The sequence below is a fragment of the Tupaia chinensis genome, unplaced genomic scaffold, assembly GCF_000334495.1.
Source record: "Tupaia chinensis unplaced genomic scaffold, TupChi_1.0 Scaffold000527_1, whole genome shotgun sequence".
Lineage (NCBI taxonomy): Eukaryota > Metazoa > Chordata > Mammalia > Scandentia > Tupaiidae > Tupaia > Tupaia belangeri.
This window is the reverse complement of record NW_006160040.1, coordinates 3383940-3408197: the sequence shown is the minus strand read 5'-3', so window position 1 is coordinate 3408197 and position 24258 is coordinate 3383940. Positions and strand designations below refer to the sequence as shown.

The window sequence follows — 24258 nt, the reverse complement described above, 5'->3', positions numbered from 1 at the left end:
CACACCAAAGTGTCGAAGTCTTGTGTACAGCTTTTGAAGGTTTACATGTGCATGCACCCATGATACCCAGATTAAGACAAAAAAAATCGTCAACACCCTAGAAAGCTCCCCTGTGCCCTCAATGACCCCTCCTATCTCTGCATCCCTCTTGCTCCCACTATTCTGACTGTAATCGCTTGTATGTTAGTTTCACTTATTCTCAAGCTTTGTAATAGTGGAATTATTTTATATCTCACCGCTTTCATTCAAGATTATGTTTATGATGAGGCCGGCAGGTGGTGTGGTGGTTAAAGAGTGTTGGACTCCCACATGGCCAGCCATGGTTCAAGTTCTGGACCTGGTGGCTTGCTTTCTCACTTTCCGTCTCTCTCACTTTGTCTCTCTCTGGTCAAATATAAATAAATAAATAAATAAATAAAATAATTCTAAGAAAAAAAAATGATGTCTATGATATTTACCTGTATTGTTTATAGCAGTAGTCTGTGTGAGTATGTGTGTGTGTAGAATTTCATTATATGAATATACCACAAATTATCTATCTTTTCTATGGTTGTTGGACATTGAAATTGCTTATAATGCTTATAGTTTTTAACCTAATATGAATAAAGATGTTAGCTTATTCTTATATTTGGCATTTTGAGGGTCATTTATTTTTCATCTAGCAGTGGAACTGCTGGGTCATAAAATGGTTGTATTTTTAACTCATCGAAAGAGCCTGTTTTTTTAATGTTGTGCCATTTTATGCTCCCTACCAGCAAAATATGAGAGTCCAGTTGTTCTGCATATTCACCAGTACTGGTTTTACCAATCTTCTTCTTTATTATTTTTTTTCATTGAGGCATTTTATTTGTATGTGGGTGTTATACCCCTATAAAAAGAGTTCCCACATTTTCCCTTCTATACGTTTCTATTTTGCTTTTCATGTGCATGATGTCAGATGAGGTTATCAGTACAGTAAAACCAATCTGAAAGAATGGGAGCAGATTATTCTGCCATTTCTCTAGATCTTTGAGTTGCATATCAAATCTGGGGCAGATCACACTCCACATTGTTTAACCTGCCAGTGAGGTTTACAACCGTTTTTCCACCTCTGGTCATCAATGATTTCAAATTCACCAATGTAACTTTCATCATCACAGTAGAAACTGGACAGTTACTTTGGATCTTGGCCTAATAATCTAGAGTTTGCCTCTCTTTTCAACATTGTTGATACTTTTGAGAACATCAGCCAGGATATTCATATGCACCACTATAGTGGCATGGAAAGATGGCAGAGAAGTGGTTGTACCAATCTTATTCTAGCCGTTTAGTAGCTCCATGGTGGTGTCTTTGTGTGGCTTTCATTTGTATGTACCTCATAACTAATAATGTCAAGCACCTTTTCTTGTGCTTACTTGCAGTTTGGATAGCCTCGTTTTCTATTGGATAGTTTGTCTTTTCATTGATTTGTAGGATTCTTTATATATTCTGGATATTAGTCTGTACTTTTTTACTCTTTTAGTGGTAGCTTTCGATGGTTCTTAATTTTAATGAAGCACATTTCATCAGTCTTTTCTTTTGTGGTTAATGCTTTCGTGTTCTGTTAAGATATTGTCTGCTTACCTCAAGGGTGTGGAGGTATTTTTCTGTTTTCTTCTAGAAACATTATTGTTGTACTTGTTATATTTAGTTCCATGATCCTTCTTAAGTTAATATTTGGGAATGGTGTGAGGTAGGGGATATGGACCACTCATGCTAGCACCATTTATTAAAAAGAACATGCTTTCCTCACTGAACAGTAATGGTGTTACTCATTAAGACAGGGCATTATGCTATATATGATATGTAGGTCTGTTCCATTGATTATTTTTCTATTTTTGTGCCAGTGGCATACTATCTTAATTGTTGTAGCTTTATGTTAAGTCTTGAAGCACTGTAAATCCTCCAATTTTATTTTGCTAATTTAGAATTGTCTTGACTATTTTAGGTCCTTTGAATTTCTGGTTTAATTTTAGAATAAATTTGACAGTTTCCATCTAAGAAAGCTGCTGGAATTTAAATTGATATTGTACTGAACCTATGGTTTGATCTGGAGATAATATACATATTAGTAATACATCATCTTTGTATTTATACTTATGGTTTATCTTCATTAATTTGGATTGTCTTAATTTTTCTCACCAGTGTTTTGTAATTTCTAGTGGCAGTTGTATAACACATCTTACGTTAGATTTACTGCTGAGTATTTGATGCTTGCTGGTGTATGTATACTTTTTTTATTTTTGAAGAAGTTTTTGCTATAGTGCATGTGTGCTTGCCAGAAAGAAAGAGAGAGACAGAAAGCGAGAAATCACTCCCCAATGGCCTTGCTGCAATCCCTTCTCCTCCAGTCTCCTCTCGGGATCTTGGGTTTAAGCCACCAGGTCCAGGACTTGAATTGTAGTTGACTACATGGGAGTCCAGCAGTATAGCCATTACACCAACCTCTGGTCCCACAAAATTATATTTCTTAATGTTTGTTGTTGTAGAAATATAGTCGTTTTCCAATTGATGACCTGGTAGCAAGGAGTCTTAATGAATTGATAATAGTTATAACCATTTGTAGTTATTTTATTAAAGATTTTCTATGTACACAGTTATGCCATGTGTGAATGAAGACAGTTTTACTTTTTTCTTTTTAATCTTTTTGTACTTTTTTCCCTCCTGCTTTACTGTGCTGGCTATAACTTTCTGTATCATATGGATTAGAAACGATGATGGTAGACACTCTTACCCTTGTTTCTTTAATCATAGAAGGAAAGTAAACAGTATTTTCTCACTAGTGTTAGCTGTGGGGATTTTGCAAATATTCTTAATCAGTTTTCTGAGAATTTTTATCTTGAGCAAATAATGGAATTAGATACTTTTTCTGCATCTATTTAGATAATCACTTTATTTTTCTCTGGCTAATAGGGTGAATTATATTGATGAATTTAAAAATTTGAAGCTATCCTTGCATTCCTGGGACAAATTTTATTTGGTCATAGTATTATTACATAGATATCCTGTCTTATATTTATCTTGATTTGATAATATTTTATTTGGATTCCTGCATCTATTTTCATGACAATATGGGTTTATCATTTTGCTTTCTTGTAGTATCCTTGTCAGGTTTTATATCAGGTTTAGGCTGACCTTATAACCATTTTAGGAGTGTACTGTTTTCTCTTTTCTGGAAGAGTGTGTTTAAGCCTAGGTTGGTTTGTTTCCTGTTTAGAAGAATTCTCTGCAGAAACCATCTGGGCCTGGAGCTTTTAGTAGAGGTGTAGTTATCAAGTCTTTCTTTAACATATATTCTACATTTTTCTTATATCAGTATTAGTAAGCTGCATTTCAAGGAATTTGTTCATTTCCTCCAAGTTAATAAATTTATTAGCCAAAGTTATTCATTCTCTCTTTTATTTTTAATGTCTGTCAGATCTAGTCAGGTTTCTTTTATTCCTAACATTGGTAATTTGTCTCTTTTTCTTGTATTCCTGCCAAGGGTTTAGTCAATTTTGTTAATCTTTTCAAAGCACCAACTTACAGTTTTGAGTTTATCTTTTGTGTATCTACTTTTTCTTTCTTGATTTTTAGTCTATTATTTACTTCTTTTTTCTTTGTGTTTAATATACTGTTCTTTTTCATGCTTCTTGAAATGGACTAGTAAATATTTTCCTTGGGAAACTGGCTTTCCTTTACTGCAGTATAATCTGTCAGTTATTAAAAGTGATAATGAACTTTTAAAGCAGTATTTTTATATGTAAACTGTTCATCCTGAACTCCTAAAGCAGTATTTTTATATGTAAACTGTTCATTTCCCTTTCTCAAATAAAATATGTAATTGATGTTTCTTCTGAAAACTAAGTCATTTTAGCCATTGTGATAGTGTACTTTGCAAATAAATACCTTTTTTTGTTGTTTTATAAACTGAAGAATGAATAGAGTAACCAACAATAGATAGCCAAATGTTAAAATCTTCACCTGACTCCTGTATCTTTATAAATAAGAATGTTTATTGGGCCAGCTGCGGTGGCACAGGGGACAAGGAACTGTGTGGGAGGGCCCTGGGTTTAGATCCCAGCTTGACTAGAACACCTGATCTCATGATCATGCTGGGCAGAGGACTGGGGGCAGGATTGTGGCATTCCAAGACCTGCCAAGGGTCCTTCCTTTCCTCCTTACCTTTAACAAACAAACTAATTTTTTAAAAAAGATTGTTTAAAATTTTCTAAAATTCTGTATGAATGTGAAGTTGTGGTTTTGAGCCAGTTTAATTATGCTGACAGTGAATTAGCTGTATGGACTCCAAGTGATATATACTCACTGAGATTTTCAGAAGTTTTGTGCTTAATTTTTCCTTTTAGGACACTGCAATAAAGGAAGATGAAGAAGAAGTTTCTGACAAAGGCAGTGATTCTGAAGAAGAAGAAACCAATAGAGATTCCCAGAGTGAAAAAGATGATGGTAGTGACAGAGAATCTGATAGAGAGCAAGATGAAAAACAAAACAAAGATGATGAAGCAGTAAGACTTATAGGGTTAAATAATCAGAATTATGCCTGTGATGGTTATTTTGGGTTTTGATGTTTGCTTGCCTACTTGCTTGTCTTTTGGCTTATCTTTAAAAAAAAAAATCCATATATTTTACAGTTTGATTACTTTGTAAGATAATTTTTTAGGAATGGCAGAATTATAAAGAAAGTTATTTCTAACAAGGATTGCAAATGCTAATTTCTTTTTTCTTTTTTCCGAGCCCCTGATTTTCTTAAATCTTAAATTACTGGGTGAAGGAGGGTCTGGGTCTGAAGTGAAGTCAGTTTAGTCTCTTAAGGGAGTTTTCAGTGATGCCAATGTCTCTGATACTATGAATCCAGGCAGGGGGGGGGCTGTAAAACAAGTAGTTATTACTTGGAAGGCCCTCTCACAAGTTCCAGGGTAAGGGAATGTTACTCTAGTAGGTGGGGGAGAAGAAATGTTACTCTGGGCCCTCATGTTTAAGAAGATGGTTAAGGGAAAAGCTGGTGTTTATAGGGCTGTATATAAGACAGGGGAATTCTTAAAGAATTTATTTAAAAGGTGAGGGTTTAGAGTAGCAGGGGAAATAAAATCATGGCATTAGGTTGTGTGATTTATGGGCGGCCTGTAGACAAGAATGTTTGGTGGACAAATAACTGTTCTTAGAGTCTCATACAAATGAACTGAGAGCTGTTTCCTTTTTGTTTGTTGTTCTTTTTGACTGGGCCATTGATCTAAAAGTAACTTATGATTTGAGAGATAAAAGGGTATCCCCTAAATAGCCTCTGAGGCAAAGGGAGAGGCTAAAATAAAACAAGGAAGAGGCAGAGGGCAAATTTCAAAGTGTGAGGAAATAATGCACCTGTACTTGGAGAATTAAATCGACTACCAGGAAATTAAAATCTCTTATCAAGAAATTATTTCCCCAAAATTATTTCTCATTTTGAGAAAGAGTTGATATATTCCTTTTGAGTACAATAGGGATAACAGAGGTGACTCTTAGGGTTTTGACAGACTAGTTTTTTCATATGACCAATAATACATCCATTTGGTCAACATTATTCTCCATTGTCACACCCCAAGTACTGTCTTAGATGACAGGAATACACAGGCACATGTGAAATAGTTTTGGCCCTCGAGTGATGTGTAGGCTAGTGGGTTGGGCAATGTGTAAGTAAACATGAGGATATATGAAGATTATACACATCTTGTGCTGTGGTAGTGTAAAGGAGAGAGCGAACAATTAAGTCCTGAAATAAGAACCTTTGTGGTAGGCTTTACTCAAGAGTTCATAATTCACTTGGTCCTGAAAGGATTACTAATAGGCAGAGAAAGGGGGGAAAATATAAACAGAGTTGAGGAGTGGAGTAGTTTGGTAAATGTAGTATAGGTAGGTTGACATGACCGGAAAACAGAGTGCAAGGAGGGGGGCAATCTGGAGAGACAGGCGGGCAGGCGGAATAGGTCATGTGAAGCAGTTAGGTCTCAGAGTTGTAGGACGGAACTGGTTCTAGCCTAAGTAGGTATTTTAGCATAGTCAAGAATAATAATGGAAACTTATCAAAATGATCAAAACCATTAGATTTCAGATGTTTTTGTTTTTTTCTTTACTAGGAGTGGCAAGAGTTACAACAGAGTATACAGCGAAAGGAGAGAGCGCTACTGGAAACCAAATCGAAGATAACACATCCCGTGTACAGTCTGTATTTCCCTGAGGTGAGGCCGGGGTCGGGGGCTTTCTGCTTTCCTCACTTTCTTCTCAGATTTTTCTCAGTTGGCTTTACACTCCATGGTGTGAACTAGCTCTGATGTGCTAATGTGGCCTACTCTTGATAGACCGCATTTTTAAAAGTATATATTACAGTATGAATTACATTTAGTGAATGTGTTGTTGAAAAGGGGTATTGTTAACTTTTGAAGTGTTTCTGTGGGTTTCCTTTTCTTCTTTTAGGTCGTCTGAAAAGTCACGACATGCTTTTCTATTAAAAAATGCATCATGACTTTCCTGACCACCCAATAATATCCTTTCTGTGCCCAGATTATTGAGTATTGTGCTTAATGGTGATTTCTCACTAACAATTGAGGTAGTATTAACCAGACAAAAGTATATTTTTTAAGGTTTTTATTGCTGATTGTTGTTAAAAATCTTTCACGTGTTAAAAAATGTTAAAATCTTCACATGTTAAAAATCTTTCACTGTCAGGAACAGCAGTTAGCATAATGGTTATGTCACTGAACTCCCGACGGTGATTTGAGTCCCAGACCCGGTGGCTTAAACTCATATGCCAGGCGTGTGTGCGTGCGTGCCCAAGATCCCAAGAGGAGAATGGAGGAGAAGGGATTGCGGCACGGCCATCCTCCCTGGGGGGTGGTTGCTCACTTTCTATCTCTCTCTCTGTCTTTCTGGTGAGCGCACGTGCCCTATAGCAAAAGCCTCTCCAAAAAAAAATCTTTCAGTGTGTTAAAAATCTTTCACACTTGCCACGTTTAAAATAGGCTGAAAAAAGTCTTAATTTTTTTTCCCTATACTGGCCACCTGGAGCCACCAGACTTACTCTGGCCCTGGGTGTCCCATTTGTGGGAATAGAGGGTAAACCCATGGCTGTAGGACTGGCTGTGCTGGCCTGGAACAAAGTTCAGTAAGAACTGAGCATGAGTGAGCCTTGCTCAGGGCGGAACATTATAATGCTGTTTGCTTACATGTCCTTATTTACTTTGTTGGCTGTGACCCGCTCAGCTTTTTTGTTTGTCTAATTACTTTGGAATCCCCTTGACATTCTGCTTTTGAGGATGATTCTTTCTGGAGCAGAGGTCAAGAACTGGCTGCCCTGGTTCAGGACAACTGTTCTGTAGACCTCACAGCTTTTCTGCTCACCCCACAGGATTGGCAGATGATTTCATGTATAAATCTGATTTCTGCTTGAGAATGTCAATCCGTAGTTGCTGGGCTGCTTAGGGCAATTTCCTAAATCATTTGGCTCTCCTAGTAATGCACGAGTAGGTCTGCACAGACTTGTTTTGGCCTGGAGAGAAGTGTGCCTAGAACTCTATCTTACTGCATGTGCTGATCTTCTGGCATGTCCTGAGCTTTTTGCCCATCTGTTAGAGGCATTTTGCCCATTGCAGAGGTAGTCTGCCAACACTAAGCATCCCCAAACCAAGTGAGTAAATTCCACCCATTGATTGGTTTAAAAGTGCCAAGGGATGCTGTAAGCTGCATAATTTGTACCCATATAACAGTTTCATTTGAGACCGTGCTTAGTTAATAGATGTATTCATTTACTTCCTTAGAGCATTTTATCAGTGCAGTCTACATCTTCATAGTAAACATCTCTAAGCACCATTTATCAGATTAAAAATTGATTTAAATTTTTTTTTTTCCCAGAGAGATTTTTACTGTAGGGTGCCTGTGCTCGCTGGAGAGATGGAGAGACAAGGCAGAAAGCAAGAAATCACCTCCTGAGGATATAGCCATGCCACAATCCCTTCTCCTCCATTCTCCTCTGGGGACCTTGGGCATGTATGCACACACACCTGGCGTGACTTTTACTCTGTGGATCTGGAGCTCAAACTGTGGTTGACGATGTGGGAGTCCAGCTATGTAACCATTACACCTTCTGCTGATCCCTATTTAGAATCTTTCTAATGTCTACCCATATATTTTCTCACATACCTTCCTAACTGACCTAACTATTGAGCAACCCACTTAGTAATAATGGGCTTATATGTTACTTAAACTCAGGGTTAAAAATAGTTAGGAATCTCATACAACAGAAAAACAGTTTTATTTAAAGTATAGATAACTTATAGAACTTCTGTTTTACTTTTAACGTTCACATCAAAGTGTTTTAGGTATAAGTGCAGTATCACGGATACTTGCTTTTTACTAAATATTCTTGAGTAAATTTTATTTTAATGGAATAGCTTGGGAGAATGGAACAGGCACTCCATTCTCATAAGTACAGAGGTAAAGAAGAAATATATATTCTTTTCTTTTTGGAGAGGTTTTTGCCATAGGGCGTGTGTGCTCGCCAGCCAGACAGACAGAGAGACAGAAAGCGAGAAATCACCCCCCAGGGGGTATGGCCACACCACAATCCCTTCTCCTCCATTCTCCTCTTGGGATCTTGGGCATGCACGCACGTGAGTTTTGAGCCACTGGGTCTGGGATGCAAACCGCAGTCGACTACATGGGAGTCCAGTGAGATAGCTGTTACACTGACTGTTGGTCCCAAGAAATATACATTGTTGGACATACTTCTGTGTTGCTTCTGCTACATACACTGACTGCTGGTCCCAAGAAATATACATTCTTGGACATACTTCTGTGTTGCTTCTGCTACATATATGTGATGGTGGTGATGTCTCTGACAAATGTCAGAATGACTTAAGAAGTGCTATTGTACCTCATTTCATTAATCATTATAACTGTCATTTATTGCACTCTACAGGCTAGGCATTCTAGCATGTATTTTACTTGGAGTATCCCAGTTCAGCTTCACAGCATGGCCAGAGGTGGCCATTCATCATTTAGCAAAGAGGGAATGAGATGCAGAGACATGAAATAACCCAGGTCTGTGTGGCTTTATAACAGGTATTGACAAACTACAGCCTGCACACTAAGTGTGACTCCCTGCCTGTTTTTGTAAATAAAGTTTTATTAGGTTATAGCCACACTCATTTTGTGCTCCAGCAGCAGACCTGAGTAATTGTAACAGATAATCTTTAACTCCAAAGCCAAGTATTAATGTACTGTGTGTTTAGACACCTAGACACCAAGTCCCAGCTTTGGGTTAAGAAGACTTTAATTTTCCTATTAGATGATGCTCACATCATCATGTACTTTTGGTTTATTTATTAGGGTTATTAACATTGTAGTCTTTTTATTTTGGAGAGATTTTTACTATAGGGTGCACGAGCTCGCTGGAGCTAGAGAGAGAGAGAGAGAGAGAGCGAGAGCGCGCGCATGCGCACGCGAAAGTGAGAAATTACCCTCCAGAGGGGTAGTCATGCTGCAATCCCTTCTCCTCCATTCTCCTCTTGGGATTTTGGGCATGTGAGCATGTTGCCCAGCATGAGTTTAAGCCACCAAATCTGAGACTTGAACCGTAGTCGACTATGTGGGAGTCCGGCAATGTAATCATTATGCCATCCAGTGGTCTCACATTGTAGTCTTGATAGCTTAAGGTTTTCAAGAGAAGAACTTTTAGTCAAACTTAGTATGGCATTATTAGGAAGATAATAAACTAGATTTTAATCTCTTACAATTAAAATAACATGGAGAGTATGGCAATTTTAAGAACACATTTTCTCAGTGAAACTGTTTAAATAAAAATTTTTTATGTATATATGTATATATTTTTTTTGGAGAGGTTTTCGCTATAGGATGCGTGCACTCGCCAGAAAGAGAGCGAGAGACAGAGAGACAGAAAGTGAGAAATCACCCCCCGGTGGGTTGATTCTCTTCCATTCTCCTCTCAGGATCTTGGGCACACACGCACATGCGCCCGGTGTGAGTTTAAGCCACTGGGTCCAGGACTTGAACCACGGTCGACTACATGAGAGTTTGGCGACATAGCCATTACGCTAACTGCTGGTCCCTGTATATTTTTCGTATTTATGATAGAGTGCATTCATGCTCACATGAAAAGGAGAGAAGTGAGTGCCCTCTACGTCTGGCCGCACTGTAGCTCCTTTTCTCCCGTCCTCCAGCCCATCAGGACTTGGGCACTCACATGCATGCCTGGCATGTTTCAGGATGCCTTGCTGGGGATTTTGAGCTGTATCTACCACGTGGTATCCAGTTTCTCTTGCAGCACATATCACTGTGCCATAGAGCCAGCTCATCAGTAAAGTTATTTTTTTTTAAAACTATTTTGGTAATGGCGAGTTTAGAAAGTCGGATACTGTTTTGGTTAAATAAGTATTTAAGAGCATCCTAGAGTTTATGTTTTGCTCCAAAATATTTTTCTTTAAACTGTTTTAGAAAATTGTCTACCCTACCTCATTCTTTCTTTCTTTTTAAGATTTTTGTTAGAGGGCACCTGCTCCTGCCAGAGAGAGAAAGTGAGAAAGACTCCCTGTGGGCGACGGGTACACTGTAGTCCCTTCTCAGTTTCTTCTTTTGAGATTTTGGGCACACATGCATGTGTAGCTGGTGTGATTTTCAAGCCTCCAGGCCTGGGACTTGAACCACGTAGTTAACTATGTGGGATCCAGCTATCTTAACCCCCATGCCACATGCTGGCCTGCCTACCTCGTTCTTAAACAGGTGATACTAAGCAGATGGCTAAACAATTACTTACATGTTTTGATACAGCGATGGTTGCTGAGTACTTTGAGGTGTGGCCTCTAGAGGCTTGACCTTCTGAATCCTTTTAGAAATAGTTTTAAGGCTTTGGTTCTTTCATTTCTTCCTGCTGTCCTTGCGCATTCTGGTGGCAGCTTCTTTCTGTTGCTAATGTCTTTAGAGTTCAACTAGAAATACCAAGCTTCTTAAAGGCATGTGTTGTGAAAGATTTAAACAGGCTTTTATACAGAATCCGAGAGACCCTCTTATACTCATGAGAGTATAAAATGTTTTAATGTATTGATTTTTTATCTTGCTGCCCACGTGCCTTCCATTCCTACTTTGTGACTTTTGCTCGTTACCAAGTAAGGTTACTAAGATTGTTTGCTACATGATGCTGTAATACTTTACGTTGTTTTTTGGAATATCTTTTATCATTTAAGGTAAGTCAAGTTTTTCATATGAAGGTGCAATAGCAGACTTTAAGGAGCCATTGAAACCCCCAAAATTAAAGATAAAATACCTTTAGAGAGCAGATCTACAAGTAGCTAAGAACAACTTATTCATCCAGTAAATACTTTTTGAACACCTTTTTTTTTTTTTTTTTCAATATTTTGCCAGAGGACACATGTTATTGCTGAAGAGAGACAAAAAGAAAACGTGAAGTGAGAAACATCCCCATGGGGGTTGGTAACACTACAGTCCTCTGTTTCTCCCTCCTTTTGGGATTTTGGGCACACATGCACACATGCCTTCAGTGTTCCTCAAGCTGCCAGGTCCAGGACTCAAACTGCACCGTCGGCCATGTGGGATCAAGCTGCCTTCATCATCCTGTCCCTGGCTGGCCCCGAACACCTGCTGTGTACCACTTTGCCAGTGCTGAAGCTACAACAATGAATAAAATAAGGATGGTATTTGTAAAATAAGACAAGGCAAAACTGTGTTTCTCTAGATCTTTCTGATTATTTATATTCTTCCTTCTTTTTTTTTAAACCAGGAAAAACAAGAATGGTGGTGGCTTTATATCGCAGATAGGAAGGAACAGACGTTAATATCCATGCCGTATCATGTGTGTACACTAAAAGATACAGAAGAGGTAATTATCCAACAGTATTTCAGTTTCTAACCATGTGCATCTCGCCATCGGCGCTGCCTCATACAGCCTTGCTGAGGAGCGGTGTATCTGGCCCAGCTGTTGTAGTGCAGGGACACCGCTGGCACTGTCAGCGCTGCAGGCCAGACGAATGTGGGGGGTCAAAAAAAAAAGGCAGTTTGTTGTATTTGGGTTACTGTATTCTATTTGTTATGACACATTTTATAATTGTTCTTTATGTCCTTGAGGGCAGTGAGCTCATTGGAAATCTATAAACAATCATTATAGGTAGATAACCCAGTTCATCTTTAAAGTTCTTATTTTGAGGAATTTTCACTGTTAGTGTCTAAAAATGTATACCTTTTCTCCTTTTCGTCACAATTAATGAGATTTTTATTAAAATTTACGACTTTTGTGCTTATTGGATCAGTGCCAAATATTATATTTGTCTTAATAAATGTTAACAACTAGTGACTAGATTTTTACTTCTTCATTTAATTTGCCAGAATGTGTGTGCCCTCACCAAGAGCAGGGGGGAGAGAGGGAGGGAGAAAGCACACCCGGAGTGGGAGGGCTTGGTCACAAAGTAACCCCTTCTCCATCCCTCCACCTGGTCAGGACCTTGAGCAGCCTCGCCTGTCTCTCAAATTGCCAGAGCTGGGATTTGAACCATGTAGCCAGCCATGTGTGATTTGGCTCCCTCCACCACTAAGCTGTAGAGCCAGCCCTGGTAATTAGATTTTTAGAGTGCAATTCTGATTATGTGGCATCCTCCACTGTTAATGACATCATTCAAGTAGCATTGTGATGAACATATCTTAATCCGTGGGAACTTGCATTCTATTTTCTTCTTGCTTTTCTTATGTGTTAAGTTTCCTAGAAGGAAGGGTCTTTCTGCTTGGACTAAGTGGACAAGAATATTGTCCAAGATAAATCCACAGTGTTCATTTTTGGTACAGGAATTGTTTTTGACCTCTTCAACCAAGTGGTAAATTCATAGAGATAATAAAATTTATAGGTTATTTATCCATAGAAAGAATGAATGTCTGAGTATAACCATTGCATCTCAGTGTGTCAGACATTTTGAATGTTAGTGCTAATCGGAAAGGTGAAAAATAGTATCTCTATTATTTTTGCCTTTGATCTTTTCTTTTAGTAAGTTTAAAACCTGTAGAAAAGTTGTAGCACAGTGTCATGAAACTCTGTAGACCTTTCTCCTAATTGTTTACATTTTGTCACCTCTACGTGTACTTACACAAAACATACACATGCATGGATGTTTGTGTTTTCTTCCCCTGAACCAGTCAAGGTACTTGGAGGCATCATGACCTGTTGTATCCCTTAATACTTGATATACATCTCCTGAGAACAAGGGCTTTCTCCAAGGACAATGTAATTATACTCCGGAAATTTTAACATTGATGTAGTTTTATTATTTAACATGCAGTCCAAAAAATACCCTTGAATAGTCCACTCATTTTGTTACAGTCTTTTGTTTTGTTTTCAGATTAAGAATCTAATCAAGGATCGTACATTGTACACTTAGTTGTCATGGTCTTTAGTCTACAGCAGTTTCTTGTCCCTTTTGAATCTCTGATGCCATTGACATTTTTAGAATCCAGGCAAGGTGTTTTGTAGAATATTGCTAAATATGAGTTTGCCTTATTCATTACTCATTGTTTTATTATCTTAAATACTTTTGGCAAGCATTTCCACATTAGTGACTACTTAGTGCATCACAGCAGGGGCACAGTTTGCCCCACCTTGGTAAATACTAAGGATGCACATTTAGTTCATCTTTTCTCTATTGTAAACAGCATTTCCCCTTCTACTCTAGCAATATTATTTGGGCCCTGAGTGAATAGCCTCTTCTCTACCAGTGTTTTATCCAGTCACTTGAGTGTACATTGGTGAATCTTTTCTGAGTCTGCTTTTACATTACTCATTGTACTCAGTGTAGTTTTAATTTTCTATTTAGTGAGACTGAATACTTTCAGTGTGTTTAAGTCATATTTCTTTCTGTGTCTGTGATCATTGTTCGTTTTCGTTATATATTTTAAATGGGTTTTGAAACTTTTTCTTGAAATATTAACAAGTCAGCCCTTTGTGGGATATGGTGCAAATATTTCTCTCCATTTGGTTTTATCAGGCTTAACTATTAATATTTATCTATTTTTTTACCCATTTTCTTTTTTTTTTTTTTTTTTTGGTAATATAAATTAGAAATTTTTCTTTTATAGTATTTAGGTTTATGATAATTGGCAAGGCCAAACTAGATTTAATTTTTTAAAACAATCTCCAGCTACTTTTTTCCCTAATTTATTATGGCATATTTTAATATATAATTTCAAAAAAAAGTCTGAATTTTGGGGACTGGAAGCAGATCACCAGAGCACAAAATGTCATTTAGAAAACTATTCTTCTTTCTTCCAAGTGGAATTGGAGGTTCTGAGGGTTCTTTATTGTGTATTTGAAATTGATGATCTGATGAGAAGCAAAATATCTTCTTGGCCTTTTGGAATACTGGGCATTTATCCTAGAAATAAGGTAATCTGGCAATAATTCTCTCCTGTCTAGTGAATTCTATTATTTTATTAATTTAAAATTTTTATTTATTTTTATTTTCATATCCTATTTAATCTCTTCAAGTTATCAAGGCAATAGTCAACAAGGAATTTGGTTGCTTTGTTAAATTGTGAAGATATAAATTAACTCATTAATTCTGCCTAACTTGATTTCCTTTCTGTGCAGTATATATCATATGCAACTGTGTGAGCTGTGTGAGTGTGTGTTGTATGTATATGTGTTCTGGTTATTGTTAAAGACTTTCACACTATGTTTTAGGACTTCTTGTATTATCTGAGTAAAACACTGATTATTACTTGGGTCTAGGAATTTTAGGAGTGAGCCATGGTTCTTCCTTAAAATACAGGTTGCTAAGTGCTGATTTTATCTTCTAGGTAGAACTGAAGTTTCCTGCACCAGGCAAGCCTGGAAATTATCAGTATACAGTGTTTCTGAGGTCAGACTCGTATATGGGTTTGGATCAGATTAAACCACTGAAGGTAAGAATAATGACTCTTCAGTATATAAAGTTTCTTTTTGAGTGTTGAAAATACTGGGAAAGCATTTCTAGTTTTGAAATGTGTCAGTAATGTGATGGAAAGAAAAAATATCATCTCATACTTCATATATGATGCATTTGGCAGGCTACACTTAATGATAATATACTTAGGTTGTTGAGGGAGATTTTATGGGAGTTCCTGATTTAGAAGTCTTTAAATTATTTTAATGATAACATTTTAAAGTGCCATACTAAGCTGTCATTTTATAGGGCCTCTGTAAATGGGTTTTTTTGGTCATTGGTTTTGTTTTGTTTTCAGAAAATTACAATTTTGGCATTTTTTTGGGGGGGAGTGAGGTGGGGGAGGTTTTTGCTATAGGGCCCATGTGTTCACCAGAAAGAGACAGAGAGACAGAAAGTGAGAAATCACCCCCCAGGGAATGGCCATGCCACAATCCCTTCTCCATTCTCTTCCTGGGACCTTGGGGACGCACACACATGTGCCTGGTGTGAGTTTAAGCCCCCGGGTCCAGGACTCAAGCCACGGTCGACTACATGGCAGTCCAGTGACATAGCCATTACACCAACTGCTGATCCCCAGAAAATACAGTTAAACTTCAGATTCTGTTGAAGTGTATACTAACTGCTGACACTTTTTTTTTTCTAGAGATTTTTGCTATAGGGTACATGCGCTCACCAGAAAGATAAAAAGCAAGAAATCACCCCTTGGGGGAAGGCCACACCACAATCCCTTCTCCTCCATTCTTCTCTTGGGATTTTGGGCATGCACACATGCCTGGTGTGAGTTTCAAGCTGCCAGGTCTAGGACTTGAACCATAGTCAGCCATGTGGTAGTCCGGCACCCTAACCACTGTGCCATCTGCTGATCCCTGAAACTATTCTTCTTTAAAGAATTATTTATCACTATTGTTATTTTAAAATTTTGCCACAGGCATATATAAGAGAGAGAGAATGAGAAAGCGCATGACTAGATCAAGGACTTAAATAAATCATGGTCGGCCATATGGGAGTCCAGCACCTTAACTACCATGCCACCTGCTGGGCCCCTCAAAGGTGTTTAAAAATCATCTTTGATCCTGCACTTTCTGTAGGTATCATTTGAAGCACATGCTTAGTGTTTACCATTTCCATTGAGCTTTCTGCAAAAGGCCCTCTGTAGTATTAGATCCTGTTCTGTGTGGAGTAAGGGGAGCCAGTCAAGGCGAGCCACCCTTCTCCTGTGCATGTTCCGCGTTTCTTACATTGGCTCTAGAACTTGACTTCACAAGTCTGTAGGCTGCACAGATCTCTTTGAAAGTCACACTTGAGTTTTCTGCCTTCAGCAGGGTACCAAAATAGCACTCATTGTTCTTCCTCGAGACTCACCATTATTAAACTTTTGCTACACAGATTACAGTCATAAATTATATAGCTTCTGTGAAGTCAAAGTAGGAAACTATTGGAAATTTACCTACACTATGAGCCAGCTGGTGACGTGGTGGTTAAGGCACTGGACATTCCCACATAGTCAACCATGGTTCGAGTCCCAGACCCCGTGTCTTGCTTCCTTCCCACTTACCTTTTATTTCCCTCTGGTCAAATTAAAATGAGTGAATGAATAAGTTAAATAAATAATTCTTTAAAAAAAAAACAGTTTTAAAAAGAGAAGAAATTTACCTACACTAATGTGTTAACAGATTTACTTACTTTACTCTCATTTCTGGGATGAAATATCTATTCTAAATGAATATGTTATTAGAGTTGCATTCATAAAAATGTTTCTTTATAACTGTTGTGGTCAAAGAAAACCTTTTCTTTATCAGATATTTCTTTCACTATTCCGCCCCACTTTCTAATGTCTACATAAATTCTTCTTTGTAGCTGGAAGTTCATGAGGCTAAGCCTGTGCCAGAAAATCATCCACAGTGGGACACAGCAATAGAAGGGGATGAAGACCAGGAGGACAGTGAGGGCTTTGAAGACAGCTTTGAGGAAGAGGAAGAGGAAGAGGAAGATGATGACTAAGCTGTACTATGAATGGACCACACTGTTTGCACATACTTGGAAATCTTTGCTGTTTTCGAAGTGTATAATAAACCAGAAACAGTGCAGAACCTATGTCAAGGGAGGTGTTAGTTTCTTTACTGGAAATGGGTGCATAGTGTACGTAGGCAGTGGCGGTGCCTTGGTACAGTCTGAAAAATGCCAAAGGCTTATGGAAGCCTTTCAAGTATGGGATGGTGCATTTATTTCATCGGCAAAATGATAAAATAAATCTTTTGTTCTTATAACTGTCCAGAAGTGTGGGCTATGTATTATCTGATCAGTTTATGGTCCCAGTAAAAAGTACATGAAAAACAATCTATAAATGAGCAACTTTTCTTCGTTCAGCTTTAGTTTTAGTAAACATTAAAATATGGTAATCACCACGATTATGTTTTAAGTAACATCCGCTCAAGTTTTTAATCTCTTGGTGAACACTATTCTTCATTTATTGACATTCTTGAAGTGACATAGGACTATTTATAACAGCTCCATTCCTAGTTTTAAATCTTTCATTTTTACCTGACTCAGTTGTAAGTTGGCATTCTCTCACATTCCACATAAGATAGAGGGCTACATTTTGAGGTCTGTCTTAACTGCCCGGAGTTATCAGGCAAGTTATAAAAATGGCTTTTAATGTCTTGTAACATTTTAAGCCTCTTAGTAGATCAATGCAGGATCTAATTCCTTCAATAAGCTACAGGTCTAAAAGTGATTTGGGGACCATATGTTCTCTGCTGTTGGTGGCTTATGTTATTACACCTTTTTTTAAAGGTTCACTATAAAAGCTGAACTACATTCTTAGCTTTTAATCTACCTGACTCTGTCAGAATCCTCTTAAGGAAAATAAGTATAACATGCAAAGGAGGCTTTTTTTTGTATTCATTTTGGACTTCTGTCAATAAAATAGAAGTTTGACTCATTTTACGTTTGTAATGGTGTGTGTCTTTTTACTCTCAGAAAAAGGATATAAATAGGGTAACCCATTCTTTTATTTTTCAACTAAAAATTTAATAATGTGTACGTTACTGCTGAAGTGACTGCTATTTCCTATAGAAAATCTGTGCGTGAGCGGGACTTCCCCTTACGTAGTACAACGGGAAGGATAGTGCTTATAAAGAGTAGAAGTGTGTACATGATTAATCATTGCAGTAAGTCGAATATTTTTATTATTACATATGGAGGAAGCATAAGTCTGTCATATTAAAGGACTGCTTATAATAATCTTCTATCAAACTCCCCATAGGCCAAAGTACTCTTGGAATACTAATTTGTGACCTTGTTTACTTAAAAGGTTGCTATTTTTCATGCAGAATTACCATTGGTACTTGGTTTATTGCAGTAGTTGGAAATAAAATTTGAAAATTACCAAAAAGGCGAATGGTTTTTTTGGTTCTAAATTTAGGATCTAATTTTTTTTCAAATAGTCAAAGTAATTTTGTTTTGTTTTGTTTTTAAATGGAGCTTTGGTCACCAGTTTAGTGAGACACTCCCCTGGCAAGCAGGAGCCTGTGCCACTGAGGGTGGTTTCTTTTGTTTCACTTTACAAGTATCAGGATGAGTGTAATTTTTGAATGGGATTCTGCTGTGACTCTCCAGTTTTGGTTGAGGCAGCTGCGGTCCCCAGAGCATGGTGGTAGGGAGTGGTCAGCTTGTGTCAATTGAGAGGAGAGGCCGGAGAGAACACACTCATGACCAGTCAAGGGAAGGGCGCAGTGGGCAGTACGCATAGTTCCTCGTGTTCTTGAAAGACGCTTTTCGGGGCAAATACAGGTTGTGAGTCTCCTTTAATCCAAAGATCCGAAATATGAAGTGCTTCAAAATCCGAAACTTCTTGAGCACTGACATGGTACCACAAGTAGGAAATTCCACACCTGACCTTACAACAGGTCAGTCACAATGCTGCAGTACAGAAATGTGTAAAACTGCTTCCGGGCTATTTGTATAAAATATATATATGAAACATAATTGACTTAAATCTTTAGACTTGGGTTCCATCCCCAAGGTGTCTCATGTGTATGCAGACATTTTACGATCTGAAAAAGTCCGAAATCTAAAACACATCTGAGGGATTTTGCATAAGGGATACTCAACCTGTATTTTCTTTTTTTTCCTAGTGGCTATTTTGACTTAAAAAGGCTTTACAAGTCGTTTCATCAACTGGTTGTTTTGGTTTTAAGACTCTCTAGAGGGATGATTTCACAACCTAATAACTCACCACAGTGCTTAAAAAACAGCATCACCTCAACATGAGAAAATTCCGTCTGTTTTCCCTTGCCCTTTGTGTGATGTGTATGTACTTTCTGAGCAAATAAAGAAGTTTCCCTCTAGTGAGTACTTCAGGCAACCTCTCCACATTGCAGTAGTGAGAGAGTGAGCCATCAGCTTATGGTTCTCACTTCTCCAGCAATTTGCAAACTCCCCATCCCTTCTTTCATTCTCTGAAATGATTAATAATGTTCCCTGGTTTGTATTTAATTTGATGAAAACCTACTGAGTTTCACTTTTTTTCTTATCAGGAAACTGACATTTTGTCGACAGAATAGATGAACATATAGATAAAAGCTGTGCATACAAAGTGAAATTGGTTATGAAATTTACTTTATTAAACATACTTTTATCTCCTCAAAATTGATAAAAAATAAAATACAAAATTGATAAAATACAGCCTGGCATTAAGGAGACTTAGTTACCACAGTGGGGAGTGTAGCTGTTGTGAATTCTGGCATTATAAAACTAGATTGAGGCCCCAGGTGGATACCTCGGTCTCAAAGTTAGTCAGAGATTCATGTCCTCTTTACTTATTTTTAACTAAGTGTTTGCAAATGTATTTTAAAAATTCAGGAGCATGCCGCGTAAGGACTCCCGTACGGAACAGTTCCTGTGCTCTGCTCTGCCTTGGGCTTGTACTGAGCGGTAGAGAAGGATGAACTTGTGCAGCTGTCCTGCTGTGTGGCAGGAAGCTCAGGCCCTAGGTGGAGCCTGGGTACCAAGCAACTGATGTGGAGAAGTGTTGAGGAAGGTAGTGAGGCGCTCTGAGCCCGTTATTCTTGACCATAGTGTTTATTCAGTTATTTGTTCCAGCCAGTTAAAAGCTATATACTGGGTGTTCTTTAGTAATAACTCTTATTTCAAATGTAATTCAGCACTTTACATTTTTTTGATAGGTTCATCATTTCATCACTTATTTACTGGATTTGTGGGCCTGGCTCTGGGATTGGATCCTGGGACTGTAAAAATCCAAGAACTCACATTGAGAACCACTGGTACCAGGTCAGGCAGCTGTGTGGCTATCCGTTGTAATCCATTGGCTTGGCCAATGACCGTTGTTTGGGATGCCTTTTTCTTAAGGTGTTTTTCACTCTAGGCACAGAAGTTAGTTAGTTCCTTATGGGCTATTTCATTTTGTTAACGTTTTTTTCTTTTAATGGGCAAATCTTTTTATAATTTCAAACTGTTGAGGCTAAGATTCGAACTGTGGTCTGCCATGTGGATTCTGACTCCCGATACACTATGCTTCATGACTGCTATGGGATCGACACCCCCCCCATCCTTTGTTTTTCAATGCTCCTTGTAGCCATTTTCCCCCCAAATATTCTGACCCATGTGGTCTGCCTTACAGTGAAAACTATTGGTGAACGCTAACAAGACATTTTACTATTTGTGTAATGATCAATATAAATATGTCTCCAGAAGTTAGCACCAAGTACCTTCACACATTGAAACTTGATGTTAGGGCTATTTTGCAAAGCTTAAAAAAAAAAAAAAAAAAAAGATGTGATCTTGTAAGTTTTTCAGTAACCTAAGCTAAAAACCCAAATAAAAGAAATCATTGGCATGCATTAGGGCTGTGGTTTCAGCTGGGGATGTGTGCATTCCCAGCGGTATGCAGATGACCAGTCCATTGGGAAAATGTTAAAATGATTATTTGTATTTAATCTCATCCTTTTAAATTTCTATTTTTGTGTGTTTTATAATGTACATAATATCTTGTACAATTGTACACTTCTATAATTTATAAATAAATAATACATCTATTGGTGCATTATATTTTTTTTTCCTGATTTTGAGTGCATGATCAAAATGCTTGGACACCACTGCTTTGTGGTATTGAGTGGCCAAACATTTAAGCTAGACTTGAGGTTTGGACTTTTGGCACTCACCATTTGAGATCACAGAGTGATGTTCTCTGCTGGAATTCACAGGGTCTGCATTTGCTGTGTCCTGCCCTGCTGTGGCCCCCAAGAGCTAAGAGAAGCTAGTAGGCCTCAAGATGGTGTTAATAGACAAGGGAAGGGTTTGAATTTTTTTTTTTTAAGTTTTTTTTTGCTATAGGGCATGTGCGTTTGCTGGAAAGAGGGACAGAGAGAGAAATCACCCCCATGGGGGGATGGCCACACTACAATCCCTTCTCCATTCTCCTCTCAGGATCTTGGGCGCACACACACACACACACACACACACACACACACACGTGCCTGGCATGAGTTTAAGCCACCAGGTCTAGGACTTGAACTGTGGTCAACTACGTGGGAGTCCAGTGACATAACCATCGTACCTTATGCCATCGGCTGTTCCCAAGGGAAGGGTTTTAAGCAGCTGTTGGCCGTGGAATGAAATGGGGCAGAAGTGCTTGGGGTGACGTGCTAGGGCTCTGAGACAGTCTTACAGTTGTGTTAGTGGTCCTGGCAATCTGGCTGCTACAGATAAAGGCGAGTGTGGGAGGGACTGTCCACTCTTCAGCATGAGGTCGTTGCACATGAATCTGTCAGTTGGTACACAGGAAGCTGTGCCCCTCCTACCTTTCCAAACACCTGAGGTTCACACTTTAAAGTCTGCATAGTGGCAGCTGTGGACAGAGTGAGCTGATATATAAACAGTGACATTGAACTCTCCTTGTGTCTTCCAGCCTGGTTCCTGTAGAGGGCGATAGGGCTGTAATTTTATTCTACAAGGAGTGGTTTAGTTTGTGGGAATAAGAAACAAAATGAAAGAAATGCTTTGTAATTTGTTTCTGTCTTTACCTTCTAGCTAGAATAACGTCCTTGCCTTTTAATCTTTTGTATCCCCCCCCTGCCCTTTGTCTTTTTTTCACATGTGTCCTTTAGTACATTAAATTTACTTTGGGGTTTTATGGTTGGAAATGTTGAGTCCCTTTGTAACAACTCCAGATGACAACTCACAGTTACTCATTGTGTTGTATTGGATTATTGGCTTGAGAGAGGTGGGCAGTCAGATAAGACTCGAATTCTTTTATTCTGCAGAATTTAATTTTTTTGGCTGATTGCTGTTAACTAAGAAGCTGCTGAGATATTTTTACTCTGTGCAGCTACCATGCAAACCTGCCACAGTGTCGTGGATGCTAGCAGAAGACAGGGCTGCCAGGTCAGAGGCGTGTGAGCAGGTCACGTGAGCTTCATGTTCTTCACCTGCTCCTCTTGTCCTCCAGGTTCTGTGGGGGGGGCACAGAATGGACCAGGCAGGCGAGGGATTTCTGAGCTTGGGAAATCTGATCTTTTAAAGCATCTACAGGTTAACATGTCTAGTCTTTATTATCCTGGACTGCAAACTTGCCCTCGTCCTGAAAAGGAGATGCCATCTTTCAAAGCTGTTAGCTCTGACGACATCCTTGAAAAGATAGTCTAGAACAAAAATGTGTGTGTCCCTGCTCAGAGGTGTGCAGAAAGGTAAGTGACCCACAGAAAATGGCCTCCCAAATGCTGGATTTCACTATATACCTCTGTAAAGATGGATAGAACACTTGTTTGCAAAGGAAATGTGTTCTATTTTGTAAAAATTAGGAATGGTGGAGCCATCTTCCTTGAGAACAATGTACATGTAAACCTCTTGCAAATATTTTACCTTGTCAAATACAGATTTATGTTAGAACCGAAGATGGTTGACTTGCCTGTGTAAGTAATATCCAGAATTTTCTAAGTTGAATCCAATCATTGTGATCATGGAATAAAGTATGACCTATTGTGTGTTGTAACCATCAAAGATTTTGAGTACTTCCCTCTGCAACCCTTGCCTCCCACCCTTCCCCAGTGAGACAAAACTCACACCCTTTCCTTCTGGACAAACTAGACATTTGCCTCTGAAGTCTGGTTCCTTGTAGAATAGTTGCTGGTTTTTTTCTTTTAGTTGTATTTATCATCCTTAGTATTACTTTTTTTTTTTTTTCCTTAGTATTACTTTTAAATTTGTTACGGGAAACATGCTCACCAGAAAGAGAGAGGAAAAGTGAGAAAGTAAGCTGCCAGGTCTGGGACTTGATCTGCAATTGGCCATTTGGGAGTTCAGCACCTTAATCACCATGCCACTTGCTGGCCCAATTGCCATTCTTTTAGTGATATTCTTTTTCCAGGTACACTGTCCATGCCCAGGGACTCATGAGACTTTCCTTGGTTGAAATAGTTGTTGAACACAGAAATATTCTGAACGGTGTCACTTCTTACCCAGTCATCCTTTGAGGGAAGACCTGTCTTTGTTTTTAACCCTTAAGTCATTTACAGATAATGCAGACGAATAGGGAGGGTGATAAATTTGCTGTCAAGGGACTAGTCTATGGTGTGGGGTTATGCAGCTGGGTTCCATATGGCTGACTTCACGGTTTGAGCACTGACCCAGTGTCCTGAAAAACAGGCCAGGCACATGTGCGTGTGTGAGCCCAAACTCCTAAAGAGATGGGATTACGGCATGGCCATCCTGAATCGGGGGTGTTTTCTCACTTTTCCTCTCTGTCTCTTTCTGGTGAGTGCATGTACCTTCTAGCAATTACAAAAAAATGCTGATCAGTATTTTGGTTAAAAATACGGCAACTGACTAAAATTCAATGAGAAACTAAAGTCCCGATGTTTAAACCAGATCTGAGAACTCTCAAGGAGACACCCAGGACTACCGCTGTGGTATCGAGAGCCTCTCTCATTTGTGTGTGTTAGTCTGCATGGTTGTTAAATTTGCTTGCTTTATACTCTGAGCCAAGGCTTCTCCACTTTTTTTTTTTTTTTTTTTTTAATTTTCTGCCCATTCTTGGGACTCCTGTCACTGTCTATGCTTTCTGCCACTTTCCAGATCCCTGTAGAAGCTCACGGTCCTCTTCCTGACATCATAGCACATGTGACACAGAGGGCAGGAAAGGGACGACCAGGGCAGCTGCCCAAGCAGGAAGGAGGCAGGGCCTCCTGTGCGTGTCTCAGAGTCGTCGCTCTCCCAGCCAACTCCTGGCTCCTAACCAACAGTGCAGTTACTCTTT

At 38.7% G+C, this 24258-nt stretch overlaps 1 protein-coding gene across 1 annotated transcript in view; it reads left to right on the top strand.

Moving 5' to 3' along the window:
• SEC63 (SEC63 protein translocation regulator) overlaps positions 1–17925 on the top strand; it is an 81171-nt gene extending 63246 nt beyond the window's left edge. Inside the window, exons 17-21 of the mRNA XM_006156959.3 lie at positions 4365–4523; positions 6129–6230; positions 11801–11899; positions 14857–14961; positions 16842–17925. Of these exons, the coding sequence (XP_006157021.1) occupies positions 4365–4523; positions 6129–6230; positions 11801–11899; positions 14857–14961; positions 16842–16985 (609 nt within the window). The 3' untranslated portion in view covers positions 16986–17925. The remainder of the gene's footprint in view (positions 1–4364; positions 4524–6128; positions 6231–11800; positions 11900–14856; positions 14962–16841) is intronic.
• Positions 17926–24258: the final 6333 nt, after the last annotated feature.